This window comes from Scyliorhinus canicula, chromosome 2 (genome assembly GCF_902713615.1).
Source record: "Scyliorhinus canicula chromosome 2, sScyCan1.1, whole genome shotgun sequence".
In the NCBI taxonomy this organism is placed as follows: domain Eukaryota; kingdom Metazoa; phylum Chordata; class Chondrichthyes; order Carcharhiniformes; family Scyliorhinidae; genus Scyliorhinus; species Scyliorhinus canicula.
In genome coordinates this window covers 181,886,135-181,904,128 of record NC_052147.1, presented here as the reverse complement: position 1 = coordinate 181,904,128, position 17,994 = coordinate 181,886,135, and the positions used below count along the sequence as shown (strand labels likewise).

The following is a 17,994-nucleotide window of genomic DNA, read 5'->3' as shown; positions in this document are numbered from 1 at the left end:
GATTCCATTATTAAATGTCTGTATGGCCTGCTCTGCCAGACCATTAGATGATGGGTGATACAGCACCGTCCAGATGTGCTTGATGGCATTTAACTTCAAGAACGACTCGAACTCCCCACTTGTAAAACCTGTACCATTATCAAATACAAGGACCTCTGGTGTGCCGGGGGTACAAGATTATTGTTACGTGAGAAGTTGTGGAGGCCATGCAATGCACTTCCGGACATTTAGAATGGACGGTGACCATAATGAGAAACATTGATCCTAAGAACAGACCAGCATAGTCTATATGCACCCATACCCGTGGTATTCTTGGCAATTCCCATGAATGTAAGGAGGCTGAAGGTGGGAGCCTCTGGTTCTCCTGACACAAGGGACATTGCTTCACCAAGTCCTCGATATTTACATTGAGCATCTTCATCTTGGATACTCCGCATGACCGTAGCTCCATCAGAATTGAGCGACGACCTAGATGGAGGACAAATACCTGGGATCCCCACAGGATAGTACCATCTTCAACACTTTTCCTGAGGAAGGGCTTCATGTCATCCATGGGCTATCCTCGGATCCTGCCACCGAGGAACATATGGCATAACTTGGACAATGTGGGGTCCTTCTGAGTCCAAACTCTGATTTGTTACGCTGATGCTGGCACAAAATTTTAAGTCATGAACACTTCTTCCAGCACCAGTAAACAGGCTAAGCTGATGGGCAGCGGGAGGCAAATCAGAGCGTCCATGTTGGCAATACAATATCCAGGGCCCAGCTTGAGGGACTATTCATAGGCCACCAGTATCAATATCCAATGTTAGATCCGAAGCGATGGGGGGAATTTTGCATTCTTTTCTTTGAAAAGGCTCAGCAAAGGCTTGTTGTCTGTTATGATTACAAAATGTCGGCCGCAGATATACTGAGGAAATTTTTCACACCAAAAACAACAGCCAACCCTTCCTTTTCAATTTGTGAATAACGCCACTCAGTATCTGCCATCCTGGGTGTGTATGTGATAGGCTTCTCAGTGCTATTGTCCCATTAGCGAAGAGGACTGCACTCACTCCATATGGAGAGACATCACACATCAGTGTTCGTTCTTTTCTGGGATCATAATGGGCCAGTATATTCAAGGATACCTATTGCTGTTTTACATTTGTGAAAGCTTCATCTTGCGATGCTTGCCATGACCACCATTGATGCTTTTTCAGTAACACATGCAGGCGTGACAACAAAGTGACCAGATTTGGCATGAATTTCCCATAGTCATTTATCAAGCCTTAAAAAACGATTTAAACTCTTGTATTTTGTGGGGTTGCACCTCCTGATTGGCCCTGACTTTATCCTCCATGGGGTGCAGGTCCTTCTTACATATACAGTACCTGAGGTACTTGAGACAGTCGCCTGCATTGGAAAATCACCTCATGATGCCTCCTAGTTTGCTGGGTGCTCTTGTTCAGTACCCCGTGATTAATACATTGCTGAGATTTACTGCCACCCCTGGCAACCCTTGGAGAATATTTTCCATGACATGCTAAAAGATTGTACATGCCGACGAGACTCCGAAGGGCAGGCATGTGTGCATTCGTACAGGCCCTTGATTTATAATGTACTTTCTGGATGTTTCATCTAGTTCGAGCTGGAGGTAGGCATGGCACATATCCAGTTTTATGAAAGTTCCCCATCTGCCAATTTGGCATACAAAACCTCTACACATGGTATGGGGCATCAATCCAGTATGAGGCTTGGTTGATTGTAAGTTTGTAGTCATCGCGAAGTCGGACCTGTCGGGCTTGAGGATCGTGAAATGTACTGGCCATATTATCCCTAGGCCTATCCCTAGGCTCGATTTCCATCTCTAACTTTGCAAGCAAAGATTATGGGACTGGCAGAGCCCTGAAATGTTTTGGTACGGTGCCCGGATCCACACTGACCTTGGCCCTCACTCCTTTTATTTTACCAAGGGCCTCTTGGAATACTTCAGGGTATTTGTTAATTATCTCATACAATCCACCTGAATGACACATTTACTGCTGATTCTGGCAGCCTTGCCTGGGTCATGCTCTTTGTCTGCACGTACAACAGCCCTACAGCTGAAAGGGATCCTCCGGAGAGGTTTCCTGGGTACTTTGGTTATCCAGCCGATTTTTGAAATGTCGGGATGTTTTTCGGAATGTTGGGTTGATGGTGGGCGAGATATGTGGGTGTCCTCCCTGGATACGCTGGCTTCTGTATGGGAGAGTGCCCCCCCCCCCTTTTTCCTGGGTTGTAATATTCTTAATCCCAAGCCCTAACCTATCATATAGCATCTTGGTTAGGGATGGGCAAAATTCACAGTACTCTGCCAACTTCCGCAATCTCGCAAGAAACGCTTTAACAGTTTCCTCGGGGTCCTCCCAGCTGAATTAAAAAATTGAGGATTATGGACGACTTTTGGCCATAATGGTTTCTCACCAAGTCCACAAGCTCATACTAATCCTAAACGTTGGGGCCCCGCACGCTATTAGGAGAATTACCGTCAGTGTTTCATTCCCTTCAATGCTGTTTGTGCGAGAAGAAAGTTTATCCACATCCTCTATGTTTGCCTCATATTGCTCAAGTTTTCCAAAGAAAGGCATTTCTGGGTTTGTTTTTATTTCTTTCTGGAGTTTTCTTAGGTTTAAAAAAGGCTGCTCAGAATCCCATGCTTGACCCTCATCGCCAATGTAATAGTTGAAAAAAATGAAAATCGCTTATTGTCACGAGTAGGCTTCAATGAAGTTACTGTGAAAAGCCCCTAGTCGCCACATTCCGGCGCCTGTCCGGGGAGGCTGGTACGGGAATCGAACCGTGCTGCTGGCCTGCTTTAAAAGCCAGCGATTTAGCTGAGTGAGCTAAACCAGCCCCTTTAGTTCCGTCAGGGGGCGCTGACGAAAAGGCAACGCAGGTTTATTTTCCAACACAAATTAAGCCGCAGCCACGGCGTATGAAACAAACGTCCCAGCCCGGGACTATTGGGAACTGCCTGTCTGGGGGTCCTATTGGGCTGGAACTCATATTCTATGAAGCCCTCAGTGAGATCAGTCATCAATTTCAACTCTCCACCACCCCCAATGGACTTCGAGGGTTTATAACATATTATACTGGTTAAAACGAAACTGCACAGCAGTGAAGTGGAAAAATGATTACATTTATAGCACCGAACAAGAAGCAAATGTATATTGATTTTGCTCAGTAATCCACCATTTTATTCAAAAGGAATAACTAAGTTTAACGATATGGCACAATATTGAAGCTGGAGTTCATTTTGTGTAGCATCAAACTTGAGTGGACCTGATCCTTGCGCAAGTTTAACCTCTGGTTTACGGTGTAAATATGACTTACTTTGCTCCCTAAACCAAATTTATGGGGTGACACTTGTGACGGATGGATTCACTGCAGCATCAGCTCTATTACAGTGCTTTGCAAAAATTAGATATGGAGGAGCGAGGTACATTCATTCATGTCTGCATTGTCTATCGTGTATACATATCCTGTACCATCGACCTGTCGAACAGGAATCCTGTGGTCTCACAGCAGGCTTTTCTTTTTTTTTTATTCGGTTTAGTGTGAATGCAATGTTAGGTACACTTTAAATAAAATAGAATAATTTCTCAGGGAAGAATAGCCAAACCATTTGCCAAGCGAGAAACAATCTTGATCATGAATAAAATTAGATTCAGTTCAACAGGCTGTGCAATTGCACAAAGCATTAGAATTATTTTATGTAGAGGGGAAAGATAATAACAGGCCACCTTGCACATGTTTCCAAGCTGGCATTTTTAAAATGAGAGAAGAAGAAATGAAAGCTTATGAACCAATCATGTAGACACTCTGCCTTGTGAATGAAATAGTTGAAATTTTTTCGTAAAGTCAGAATACTGTCTACCGCTGTATTATTCAGGATTAGCTTAAACTAGAAACCACTTCGCCAGCCCACAAATTGACAGCTTCAGTGCATATTACAGAACCTGATAGCTTTCCACGGCTTCAACTCTTTTAAAAAAAAAAACAGTTTAGATCTCAGACAAGCATGATATTGACTACAGGAGGGAGGTAAATCACTTGGTTGCATGGTGTACCGAAAACAACCTCTCTAAATGTTTGAAAGACCAAGGAACTGATCATTGACTTCAGGAAGCGCAGCACGACACACACACCCATCTGCATCAATGGCTCTGAAGTGGAGATGGTCAATAGCTTTAAGTTCCTGGGGGTCACCATCACCAACAGTTTGTCCTGGTCCACTCACGTTGATGCAACAGTCAAGAAAGTCCAACAACGTCTCTACTTCCTGTGGAACCTAAAGAAATTTGGCATAGTCATTTTGTGGGTGTGCCCATTGTGCCCTTCTCCTCCATCTTGGATATCCCGTGCTGTGTTCGCAATGACACCCATTATTTTCTCTTCCAAAGCATCAATTCACCTCTTTTTGAAGAGATGAGTCTCATCTTTTCCTGGAAGCCATTTTATACAGTTAGTTTTTTTATTTCCCTGCCCATTTCCAACTCTCCTATCCTTAAGCCCCAGCTCCCTTTTAAGACATTGTCTTGACCCTTGGCTATCTTTGACCTCCTATAAGTTCATAACATATAGGAGCGAAAGGGGCAGCAAGATGGTGCAGTGGTTAGCACTGCTGCCTCACGGCGCCGAGGTCCCAGGTTCGATCCCTGCTCTGGGTCACTGTCTATGTGGGGTTTGAACATTCACCCTGTGTCTGTGTGGGTTTCATTCCCACAGCCCAAAGATGTGCAGGGTAGGTTGATTAGCCACTCTAAATTGGCCCTTAATTGGAAAAAAATTAATTCGGTACTCTAATTTTAAAAAAAAGATATAGGAGCAGAATTAGGCCATTTGGACCATCGAGTCTTCTCTGCCATGGCTGATTGTACCCTGGCCTACCCGCTCTCCATAACCTTTCAACCCATTACCAATTAAAAATCTGTCTAACTCCTCCTTAAATTTACTCACTGTCCCAACATCCACCACACTCTGTGATAGCAAATTCCACAGATTCACAAGCCTTTAGAAGTAGTTTTTCCTCAACTCTGTCTTAAATTTGCTACCTCTTATCCTAAGACTATGACCTCTTATTCTAGAATGCCCCACAAGAGGAAGCATCTGCTCCACATCTTCTTTATCCATACATTTTATCATCTTGTATACCTCAATTTGATCTCCCCTCATTCTTCTAAACTCTAGAGGGTATAGGCCGAAACTGTTCAATCTCTCTTCATACGACAAATGGCACTGGTGTTCTGCTATTTCCTAGAGATTTCCTGATTTTGGTTTGGATATCCTTGTCCCCCTCACTAAGTCATGTGTTGTTGCTGCCCTATATGCTTCACCCAGTGCAGTTGCTCTCTTCACACTCTTAAATCTGGAGAGGGGGAGGGGGTTGCAGATCCATATGCACATGGTGGTGCATGGCTGGCCTGTTTTGTCCACAACCAGATTTCCCATGACCATCACACACCATACCATATCCATCCTCTCCATAGCTAACTCCTCCTTTTTACTTAACCACTTTGCATTGTGCCTGTTTTCTTGACAATGAGCATCTTTCTCTGACTGTGCTCTTTCCCTTCTTAGTTCCCAATGTTTTAGTGTGTTGTTCTGAAAATGCTATCTAAATGAAATTTGCTGCTGTAGATCAATTGCCTAGATGCCAATCAAACTCTGTATAAGGACAATCTTGATTTTTTTTTTCCACCCCATACATGCTTTGCAAGGACCTTTGCCATTTCACTTGTAAGAAAGTATTTACCTTCAGTGGCTCCATCTCACAGAAACAGTTGTAATTGAGTTACAGCTGGAGGCTCTGAAGTGTGACCTACATCTTACTGCTCTGTTGCACAGCATGCATTTTGTTGCACTGTGCTGCTCCATACTATTATATAAACTCTAGTCATTAAAAGAAATAGTGCAGGCAAAACATTTTAGGAAGGCACACCTAAAAATTGAAAGTCTGCCGTTCAGACCTTCCTACTCTTGCTGTATGTACAGTGTACATATAGCAAGCATACATATATGTACAGTGATGAATAACTAACTGAGTTAGAGGGCTGAGTTATTTTTAGCATCAGCACATGTATGGAACAAGCTGCCATTAGTGCATGAGAAGTTTAAAATTAAAAAAGGTCCTTGTACGCTTCAAAAGTGAATATCCTAATTTCTTTAGCTTTGTGTTCCACCCTCTACTTCCATTATTCTGTTAGTGGGGGACAAAAGTGAATCTGGACAGCTGGCTGAGGTGAGACAACATCTGTGGAGAAACCGAGTCAATGGACTGGATTTTCCGTGGGGGTAGCCCGCCATTGTCTGGGGCCGGATCTTATCCCACTGCTGTCAATGGGGTTTCCTGATTAATGCACCCCCATCTCCATGGTGCAGATTCGCTGCCGGTGGGACCAGAAGACCCTGCTGGAGAGAATTATGGCTAGGTTGGTGATCCTTAATCAGAACTGTCCTAATGTTAACTCTAGGAAGACCGGGGCAGCACATGGTGCAGGGGTTAGCACTTCTGCCTACACCGCTGAGGACCCTGGTTCGATCACAACACTGGGTCACTGCCTGTCTGGTGTTTGCACAATCTCCGCGTATCTGCGTGGGTCTCATTTCCACAACCCAAAGATGTGCAAGGTAGGGTAATTGGCCACGCTAAATTGCCCCTTAATTGGAAAAAACTAATTGGGTACTTTAAATTTTTTTTTTTAAACTCAAGAAAGAAGAGTGGGCCACACATCCCCCAGCCCCTTGAACTGCACCATTATTCACTTAGATCCTGGTGGATCTGCACCTCAACTTAATTTATCTGCCTTTGCCTCCATGTCCCTTTATAATGAAAATCTATCACTCAGTCTTGGAAACTCTAAAATGCCCAGAGTCTATTGGAGAAAAGTTTTGCACAATTCTATTAACCTGTGCTTCCTGAATGGTTTGGCTCTATTTTTATGATTATGTCCCTTTGTCTTTGATTTTAATGAATCTTAGAACATAAGTAGTAGGAAAAGGAGTAGAACATATGAAGGTAAGGAGAAACAATCAAATAATTTTAACATTTTAAACCCTTCCAATCAGATCACCCTCTGTTCTCCTTGGGACAATTCAAACTAAAAGTAATGTTTTATTCTCCACAGACTTTCCGTCTGATCTCTAGCATTTGCTTTTTTTTAAATTTCTGGAATCTGCAGCATTTCATTTTGTTACATTGTTTGTGATGTTTGTATCTGAAAAAGGGCTAGTATTTATTTTGCACTATTTTTATCAATTTTTTGCCTTCAGCTGAAAAACCACTGAATCTCAGGATCTCTGACCATCAGAGTAGACAAATAATGCAGCAAATGGTATCTAGAGAAGATCTACAGCTTGCTCAGCAAGTGTCAAATGAATTAAGCAGACTTTATTCGAGCAACCCAAGAGAGCCTCACTCTTCAGGTAATATGAATAAGATGATGGGGCCTGTATTTTTTAGAAAATATTTTATTGAAACATCTGTAATTTTCACTGTTTAACACATTAACATTTTTAAACAACCGCGAGGGCCAACACACGCAGAGCATCTAAAAGAACAAAAAATAGAAAACAACGTCCACTACTACCCCCGCCCTATTCCTTATTACCTGTATACTAAGTTACCTGTCCTTATCTAACATGCCACGCTTGCTGTTTTCCCCTCCTTACTGCTGCCGTTCAATTTTCCTTGAAGAAGCCGATGAGCGGCTGCCATCGCTGGGCGAACCACTGAGTTGATCCTCTCAAGGCGAATTTGATTTTTTTCCAGGCTGAGCAACCCTGCCATATCGCTGACCCACACGCCTGACTTCAGGGGCTTCGAGTCCCTCCATCCTAGCAAAATCAATCTCCGGGCCACCAGGAAGGAGAAGGCCAGGACATCGCCCCCCCCCCCCCCCGCCACTGCCGCCCCCCGGATCTTCTGATACCCCAAATATTGCCAGTTCTGGACTCGGAGTTACACTCCCTTCCAAGACTTCTGACATAACGTCCACAAATCCTTGCCAGAATCCCCTCCATTTCGGTCATGCTCAAAACATATGTACATGGTTCGCCGGGCTACCTCCACACCGTCCACATCTATCCTCCACCTCCTCAAAGAACCTGCTCATCCGGTCTGCCATCATGTGGGCTCTGTGGACCACCTTGAACTGGATCAAGCTAAGTCTGGCACACAACGAGGATGAATTGACTCTCTTCAAGGCTTTTTCCCACAGTTCAATTTCCAGCTCTCCTTCCAGCTCCTCTTCCCACTTCCTCTTCACCTCTCTATTAGGGGCCATTTTCCACTCCATCAACTCCTTGTATATCTCCAAAACCCTCCCCTCTCCAACCCCTGTTTTTGACATCACCTTGTCCTGTAGTCCCCTCAGGGGGAGGCGAGGAAAGCTTGGAACCTGCCTCTGTACAATGTCCCGCACCTGAACTTACCAAAACCCGTTCCCACCCGGCAACTCAAACTCCTCCTCTCATGCCTCCAATGTCGGAAAGCCCTCTTGGATGAATAGATCCCCAAATCTCTCAATCCCTGTCTGCTGCCATCTCTTAAAGCCCCCATCCAGCCCCCCACGGGGAAACCGGTGATTGTCACAAATCGGTGACCACACTGACGGCCCCTCCAATCTCATGTGCTGCCTCCATTGCCCCCACAGCCTTAGGGCTGCCAGCACCAAAGGGCTTGTAGAGTACCGAGCCGGCGAGAACGGCAGAGGCGCCGTTAGTCAAGCCTCCAAGCTCGTACCCTTGCAGGCTGCCGCTTCCACTTGCTCCCAGACTGACCCCTTCCCCACGATCCACTTCCTGACCATCGATATGTTAGCCGCTCAGTAATAGTTATTAAAGCTCGGGAGGGCCAGGCCCCCCTCTCCGCAACCCTGTTCCAGAAGTTCCTTCTTTACTCTCGGGGTTTTACCGATATCGTCGCGTTCATTTTCCTGAAAAAAGCCATTGGGACGAAATCTGAAGACATTCAAAAAAGAAGAGCAGTCTATGAAGAACCATATTTTTCACCGTCTGGATGATGATGGGGCCTGTTAACGTGAATACGTGAACATAAGAAGTGGAATTTAACGAATATAAGAACATAAGTAATAGGAAAAGGAGTAGAGCATATGCCTATTGAGCCTACACTGCCATTCAATATGATCTTGACTGATCTTTAGCCTCAACTCCACTTTCCCTTGATTCCCTGAGAGACCAAAGATCTGTCAATCACAGCCTTAAATATGATGCAGCATCCACTGAGATAGAGAACCCCAAAGATTCACAGCTCTCTGAGTGAAGAGGTTACTCCTCCTCTCCATTCTAAATGATTGGCCCCTTATCCTGAGATTGTGGGCGTGGTTCACCTGAACATTTCTATGCCCGGTTTCGGACGGGTTTAATGGGGTGTTTCTCGACAGCTGTAGCACCAAGAAATATCCCGCTATTCAACAGCGCTTTTCTTTCTTTTTTGGCCTCGGAGTTTCTCTCTGCCAAGGCCGCACTCCGAGGGATTGAAGCTTGCCAGCAGGAAAGGTTCCTCGCAATCAGGGCACTATTTTGTCTGGCTGCCTTCATCTTTCCGCCTCCACCGCCCCCCCCTCCCCACCCCAACCTTGGGGAGGCACCGCCCCCCCCAGGAATCTCCCCTCTACCTGGTAAAGTTTCCTGGCATTGCCAACCTGGCAGTGCATGGTGCCAGACGGAATGCCATCCTGCCCTGTTTACGACCACCGTGGGATCTTTCGTGGCCTGGGCGTGCCAACCCCCAGGTGCCGTTACGCCTGGTTCACGTTTGTGTGGATCAGTACTAAATGGCACCATGGCGTGGGCTTGCAGGTGCGGCCATTGAGTACTGGGCGCCAGGAGAATCCAGCGAATACACCTCATTTAAATCTGGGCACGCCAAGTAAAGGAGAGATCCAGAACGGCACATCTCGCAAGATTCCAGTGGCTCTCATGAGACATTTCAAGCGTTGCAAATCTCGCAAGAGGCCTCATGCGAGATTCAACGGCCTCGTCCCGACACCAAGTCAGGCATGACAAGGCCGCTGAATCACTCCCTGTGTTCCTGATTCTTCAGCCAGGGGAAACAACTGCTCTTCAGTCAACCCTGTCAAGGCCCTTCAAAATGAGGGAGTGAGATTTTGCTTGTGCATTTACTTACATAATAGATGTGGTTAGACTACTTGTCATGGACAGTTACCAAATTGCTTTTCATAGAAAATAGAAGCAGGATGAGGCCATTCGGCCCTTTGAGCCTGCTCCACCAATCATTATAATCATGGCTGCTCATCAAGTTCAATACCCTGATCTCGCCTTTCCCCCCCTCCCCCCATATCCCTTGAGCCTGTTAGCCCCAAGAGCTATATCTAATTCCTTCTTGAAATTACACAATGGTTTGGTCTCAATTATGTTACGTGTTAATGAATTCTACAGATTCAGCACTCTCTGGGTGAAGGGATGGCTCCTCACCTTAGTCCTAAAAGGTTCATCCATTATCTTCAAACTATAACCCCTAGTTCTGGACTCCCCCACCATTGGGAAAATTCTTTCTGAATCTACTCTGTTTGATCCTGTTAGAATTTTGTAAGTTTCTATGACCATAAGACATAGGAGCAGAATTAGGCCACTCAGTCCATCGAGTCTGTTCAGCCTCAATCACGATGATATTTTTCTCATCCCCATTCTCCTGCCTTCTCCCCATAACCCCTGAGCCCCTTATTAATCAAGAACCTATCTCTGTCTTAAAGACACCTGTGAGTTGGCCTTCACAACCTTCTGTGGCAAAGAGTTCCACAGATTCACCAACCTATGTCTGAAGAAATTCCTCCTCATCTGTTTTTTAAAAAATATTTTTTTATTCTCCTTTTTCACATTTTCTCCCAAATTTACACCCACCAACAATAATCAGTAACAAATATGTCAATCCCCATATCAATAACAACGATGCCATTCTCCCACCAAACCCCAAACATTAGCCCGCATGTTCACATAAATAAATGACAAAAAGGAATCAGGAATCACCCATAGTCACCATTAACACACACGACCCCCCTCCCCTAACCTTCCCACCGATTACCCCCCCCAACTAATGCTCCATGTTATCTAGTTCTTGAAAGTGAATTAAAATGCCCATGAATTGTAGAACTCCTCCATCGTTCCCCTCAGTTCAAACTTAACCTTCTCAAGAGTCAAGAATGCCAACAGGTCCCCCCGTCACACCAGGGCACAGGGTGGAGAGGTTGCTCTCCAATCCATCAGGATCCGCTTTCGGGCTCTTAACGAGGCGAAGGCTCCGCACCCGTTTATCTTTGTTTTAAAGGATTGTCCCTTTAGTCTGAGATTGTTTCCTCTGCTTCTCGTTTTTCCTACAAGTGGAAACACCCTCTCCACGTCCACTCTATCCAGGCCTCGCAATGTCCTGTAAGTTTCAATAAGATCCCCCTTCATCCTTCTAAACTCCGACAAGTACAGACCCAGAGTCCTCAACCATTCCTCATACGACAAGATCTTCATTGTAGGGATCAATCTTGTGAATCTCCTCTGGACCCTTTTAAGGCCAGCACATCCTTCCTTAGATACAAAGGAATACTCACAATACTCTAAATGGGGTCTGACCAGAGCCTTTTATAGCCTCAGAGGCCCTCTGGACATGAATGCTAACATTGCATTTGCCTTCCTGACTGTCGACTGAACCTGCACGTTAACCTTAAGAGAATCATGAGCAAGTACTCCCAAGTCCCTTTGTGCTTCTGATTTCCTAAGCATCCCCCCATTTAGAAAATAGTCTATGCCTCCATTTCTCCTTCCAAAATACATAACCTCACACTTCTCCACATTGTGTTCCATCTGCCACTTCTTTATCTACTCTCAGTCCTCCTGCAGCCAGCCTGCTTCCTCAATACTACCTGTCCCTCTTCAGATCTTTGTATCATCTGCAAACTTCCAACAGTGCCTTTAGTACCTTCTGCCAGATCATTAATGCATGTTGTGATAAGTTGTGGTCCCAGCACCGACCCCTAAGGCACACACTAGTCACCAGCTGCCAAGCAAATAAAGACCCCTGTATTCCCACTCTATGCCTTCTGCCAGTCAGCCAAATCTCTATCCATGACAGGATCTTACCCTTAACACCAAGGGCTCTTAACTTATTTAACAGTCTCCTATGCGGCACCTTGTCAAAGGCCTTCTGGAAATCTAAATAAATCACCTTCACTGGTTTCCCTTTGTCTAACTTCCTTGTTACTTCCTCAAATAACTCTCACCGATTTGTCAGACATGACCTCCCCTTGATGAAGCCATGCTGACTCAACCCTATTTTATCATGCACTTCCAAGTACTCCGCGATTTCATTTTAATAATGGACTCTAAAATCTTGCCAATGACTGAAGTCAGGCGTATATTGTCCCGTCTTCTGCCTCCCTCCCTTCTTAAACAGCGGTGTTACATTAGCCACTTTCCAGTCCTCTGGGACTCTTCCTGCCTCCAGTGATTCCTGAAAGATCACCACCAATGCCTCCCCAATCTCCTGAGCTATCTCTCTTAGAACCCTGGGGTGTAGTCACTCCGGTCCAGGTGATTTATTCACCCTCAGACCTTTCAGCTTTCCCAGAACCTTCTCCTTTGTGGTGGTCACTGGACTCACCTCTGCCCCCTGATTCTTCTGAAGCTCTGGCATCCCACCGGTGTCTTCCACCATGAAGAATGATGCAAAGTAACTATTCAGTTTGTCTGCCATTTCTTTGTTTCCTATTATTACTTCTCCAGCCACAATTTCCAGTGGTCCAATGTCTATTTTTGCCTCTCTCTTACCTTTTTATATATTGAGAAAAACTCTTCCTATCTTCTTTTATGTTACTAGCTATCTTGCATACATATTTCATCTTCTCCCCCTTATTACCTTTTTAGTTGTCCTCTGCTCACTTTTTAAGGCTTCCCAATCCTCTGGCTTTCCACTAATCCTCGTCACTTTGTATGCTTTTTCTTTTTGCTGTCCTTGACTTCCCTCGTCAGCCATGGATCCCTTGTTCTCCCTTAGCATGTTTCCTCCTCCTTGGGATGAATTTCTGTTGTGCCTCCTGAATAACTCCCAAAAACTCTTGCCATTGCTGTTCCACTGTCTTCCATGCTAGACTCCTTTTCCAATCAACTCTGGCCAGCTCCTCCCTCATGTCTTTGTAGTTACCCTTATTTGATTCCACTCTCACTCTTCTAAACTCCAATGAATATAATCCTAACTGATTTATCTCCTCATATGAAAGTTCTGCCATTTTAGGAATCAGCCTGGTAAACCTTTGCTGCACTTCCTCCATAGCAAGAACATTCTTCCTCAGATAAGGACACCAAAATTATGCTCAATACTCCAGGTGTGGCCTCACCGATGTCATATACAATTGCAGTAAATCATCTCTATTTCTATACTCAAATCCTCTTGCAATGAAGGCCAACATACAATTTGCCTTCTTTCCTGCCTGCTGTACCTGCACGCTTACTTTCAGCGACTGATGCATGAGGACAACAAGGTCTCGCTGAGTGTCCACCTCTCAATTTACACCCATTCAAATAATAATCTGCCTTCCTATTTTTGCTACCGAAGCAGATAACCTCACATTTATCTATTTATCCGCATGATACTACATCAGCCATGCATGTGACCACTCACTCATGCTGTCCAAATCCTGCTGAGACATCTTTGAATCCTCGTCACAGCTCACCCTCCCACCTAACTTTGTATCATCTGCAAATTTGGAGATCATACATTTAGTTCCCTCGTCCAAATCATTAATATATAAAGTGAACAGTTGGGGTCCTAGCACAGATCCCTGTGATACCCCACGAGTCACTGCCTGCCAATCAGAAAAAGACCCATTTATTCCAACCTTTTGCTTTCTGTCTGCCAACCAGCTTTCTATCCACCTCAATACACTACACGTAATCCCATGTTTACATATTAATCTGCTGTGTGAGACCTTGTTGAAAGCCTTCTGAAAGTCTAAATAAACCACATCCACTGGTTCTCCCTGGTCACCTCTACTGGTTACATCTTCAAAGGATTCTAGTAGATTTGCCAAGCATGATTTTCGTTTTGTAAATCTATGCTGATTTTGCCTAATTAGACCACTGCTTTCCAAATGCTGTGCTATGAAATCATTGATAATGGACTCCAGCAACTTCTCTACTGACGACGCTGCGCTCATTGGTCTATAGTTCCCCTTTTTGTGCATACCTTGTGCATTTTAATAGCAGATACAATTCTTTGACTTGTGCACAAGTATGCAGCCTACTCCAGACTTTCAATTCGACTTACTCTGTCATTGATTGCTACTGTTTGAAAGTGTAACAAATGCAAAACAGCTTGTGCATGCACCTCACCCACCCCCTCTGTCAAATGAGCTGACTGAGATCAAAACCTTTTTTTCTAAGACACCAGTGGCACTAGCTACAACCTACACTCTTATGTCCCATAGTCAGATGTGCTACTGAAGATAATCCTGTATTCTAAGTGAACTGATGCTATTGCCAAAACCATTTTAAGCAAGGTTTTACCCTAATTTCTCATTTTTGACATCTTGGCTTTTGCTATGGATTGGCCAACTCCTCAGCTGCCTGCCTTCATTAGTAATGAGCTCTTAGCACTGTTGGGCTGTACTCTCCCAGCCACACCAGCAAATTTGTGAAAGAAGCTTTGAATTGACTCCAATTACTGTACTACCTACTGGTATAAAAAGGCCAGGAAATCAATGCAAGCAATATTTTCAGTATTGTAAAAGTACAATAATGTTTCCTCAATATATTGAAACGGGACAACACATGGGATTACTGGGGTATAGCAAAAATAATTTTGGTACATATAAAAATACTGTAGCAAGAACCACCGTATTTAATTCTGCCAAAACTGAATCAATTTCAATATTATCAAGACCAAAGCCACCTGATGCAAATTTAAATTGAGCATGTTACATAATTGTGATCCTGCTCATTTTATTAGCATTTCTAAAAATAATGGCGTAAACAATTTATGTTAATGTAACATTTTATGTATCTTCTATAACTTGTGGTGTGAAGGGGGAGAAAAGGGAGTTTTTAAATGTGGTTGAACCACAAACATTTAAATGTCAGCTTATGGGTAAAAGCGGCAATCAGGATATCTACAGAGATCATGGTAGTGGCAGCAGACTATATCTCTTGTGTAAAATGTATACTATAATCAATGTTATCTACCTCCAGACTGCTCAATTTTTTTTGTTACAGAAAACATCGGCACTTTGAAGGAATTTTGTCAGACCGTCCTAAATCACACAGAAAAGAAGAATGACGCAATGAAGCCTATCAAAATAGAGCCTGAGGATATTAGATAGCCTTCTCCAAATCTGCATCAGCAAGCATCGTATCAAGAGCCTTAGTGACCAATGTTGCCTCATATCTGTCCCATTATTGTGGTTTTTGTTTTGTCAAAGTTACTGTGGACAATGGCGTGTTATTTCAGCAGAAAACGGAATAATTTCTAACCTGATGGTTTCTTGTTGGCTATGTTCAGTAAATACTATAAGAACAGATGGCCTTAGCAGTGGGGGGAAAAACTGCTTAATGAGTAATCTATTTAACATTTATTTAAGAATTGGTCACAAAGAAAAAAATTCTGTTGAAATTGGTACCCAATATTGAAAATAATCAATAACAATACATTCAACGAACTTATAAAAATAGCTCAAGATAGCTAATGTATTGCTTTTCTCTAGAAAATAGTCTAGCATATAGCTTAATAAACCCCTCCTGATGGTTGTATGCTTTTAGTTAGATCTAATGTGGGGTGCAGTACACATGTAACATCAAAGATTATATATGTTTAATATACTCATTTATCATTAACAAGGGATGTGGGATGAAATTGGATCAAGGAATAGAGCTCTGATGAATTGGTTGAGTTGGGTATAGGCCACAAAGTAAACACAACTCAATGTAGTGAAAAGCGAGGTATGAAATGCACCCAAGGTCACTCCAAATTCTGTGTATTTCAAGCATAATTGCTGAAGTTATCCATGTGTGTCAGAAGTGGTGCACATGTTTGACTAGGTTTCTGAGAAATGTGCCTATCTACTTCCTCAAAGACAATAAATGTCAAAAGGCTTCATTTCTATTTAATTCATTTCAGACTAGCAATCAGAAAATTCCCACATCCCTAATTAAACTTGGGGTGGAGGAAATCTTTTCTGGTTAAAACACACTTGCTAATTAGCCTTTTCTGTTAATATACATTGTTCACGATGTTTATACTTAATTTTACATTTACTGTCCTTGTGGAGTTTGTACATTCTCCCCGTGTTTGCATAGGGTTTCGCCCCCACAACCCAAAGATGTGCAGGGTAGGTGGATTGGCCACGCAAAATTGCCCCTTAATTGGAAAAAAAATGAATTGGGTATTCTAAATTTATTTAAAAAGAAATCACTTTTACTGTATAGTTTATACTATTAATCCATTTTTAAAACATTCCTGCATCTCAATTTTCTTTTGAATCTCATGGGGGACTGGGATGAAATAGTGAACAAAGACTAAAAGAGCTGCATTTCCAACTTTTCTGTTAGAAACAGCAGAAATATGCTGAGATTCGAGTCTGCATTAAAGCAGATTTGTAACTCTGTATGTTTTTGCCTTGTTTTCTGTGTTTTTTTTCCGTTCAGTGTGTCTCCTGTCTGAAGTCCTTTGCATTTTGGTTATCGAGAATTTAACTGATCAAAGCCCAGATAATGTAATCTGGTCATGCAGGCAACCAAAGCCCTGTAGTACTTTTGCTACATACAGACCAAGAATCATTATAAATTGCAGCATTAGAAAGAAGGTAAAAATGCAATAATTACAAATAATGCTGGTTATGACAGAAGATTCCAACAGCTGGTCGTGCACTCCTGTTAAAGTGTGTTGTAAGTGACTTTGGTAGCTGCATATTACATTTTAGTCAAAGTCGAGTATCATTTTATATTACCTGTAGTTAACTGGAGAATAGCTGTAGAGTATTACTCTGTTGTAGTGGCAGATTAGCTCATAAAGGGAATTGAAAATAATTCCCTATGGTACAATTCAACTAATTTGAAAACTGTGTTGTATATTGTTGCCATGAAATGTTCTCTTGAACTTCGACCTGTAATGTACTGATGTTGCTATAATAATGTCTTTAATGTCTTGACCGTTAACCAAAAGAATGTTAGAACATAGTTTAAACTGTGCCTCCCTCATAACCCTTTTGATCTTTAAAATATTAGAAACTGTAAAGTGGTGATCGACAGTACACATACTCTAATGTAATAATAATATGTTAATATTAATGTTTCCTTTTGGAATTCAATTTAAAGAGCATTACAAGGGTCAGAGGATATCTGGGAGAGGGTTGACTGTCCTAGAGGTCTGCACCGTTTGGAATTGCTGCTTAAATGGCAAATGGACCAGTGTTCATTATTCTGAATGGTCTGAAAATACAATACAGGATGTTTTGAATAAACACTAATGTATTTAATTTGTTATATAAACATTAAAATATATTTTTGGAGTTCTGATTTGGTGTTCCCTGGCTTATTGTTCTTCGGAAACCTGAGGGTCTGCCTGAACTGCAATACTTAAATACAGTAATTTTGAATACCTCGCTTCACTACTGGTAGTGCATTGTTTGTAATGATTCAAATGAGATTCCTTTGATGGGAAGACGAAAATAGACAATTTTGTAATCTTTTATCAATTCCCAACTGTGCTTTCGTAAAGATCGAATGTGATGTAATATTAAACTCTTTCCACTCCATTGTCAGCCATACATCTTAACCTGAGCCTCCGATATGAAGCATGACTGGATTGGTTGACTACACCATAAGATTTTCTTTGTCAGTCTGGGGTCTCTGAATAAGATTGACGCTACACTACTGAATTTAAGACTAATTCCTTTTGCTGGAGACTTGTATTGACTAGGATATAGCAACCTTTAAAAACATTCAAGCAAAAGC

The 17,994-nt window shown here is 42.9% G+C and overlaps 1 protein-coding gene across 4 annotated transcripts in view; it reads left to right on the top strand.

Moving 5' to 3' along the window:
- Window positions 1-17,556, top strand: part of nab1b (NGFI-A binding protein 1b (EGR1 binding protein 1)) — a 138,214-nt gene extending 120,658 nt beyond the window's left edge. For all 4 annotated transcript variants that reach the window (XM_038789143.1, XM_038789142.1, XM_038789144.1 and 1 more), the window contains exons 7-8: window positions 7,294-7,446; window positions 15,259-17,556. In XM_038789143.1, coding sequence (XP_038645071.1) covers window positions 7,294-7,446; window positions 15,259-15,365 — 260 coding nt within the window. In that variant the 3' untranslated portion in view covers window positions 15,366-17,556. The remainder of the gene's footprint in view (window positions 1-7,293; window positions 7,447-15,258) is intronic.
- The last annotated feature ends 438 nt before the right edge of the window (window positions 17,557-17,994 follow it).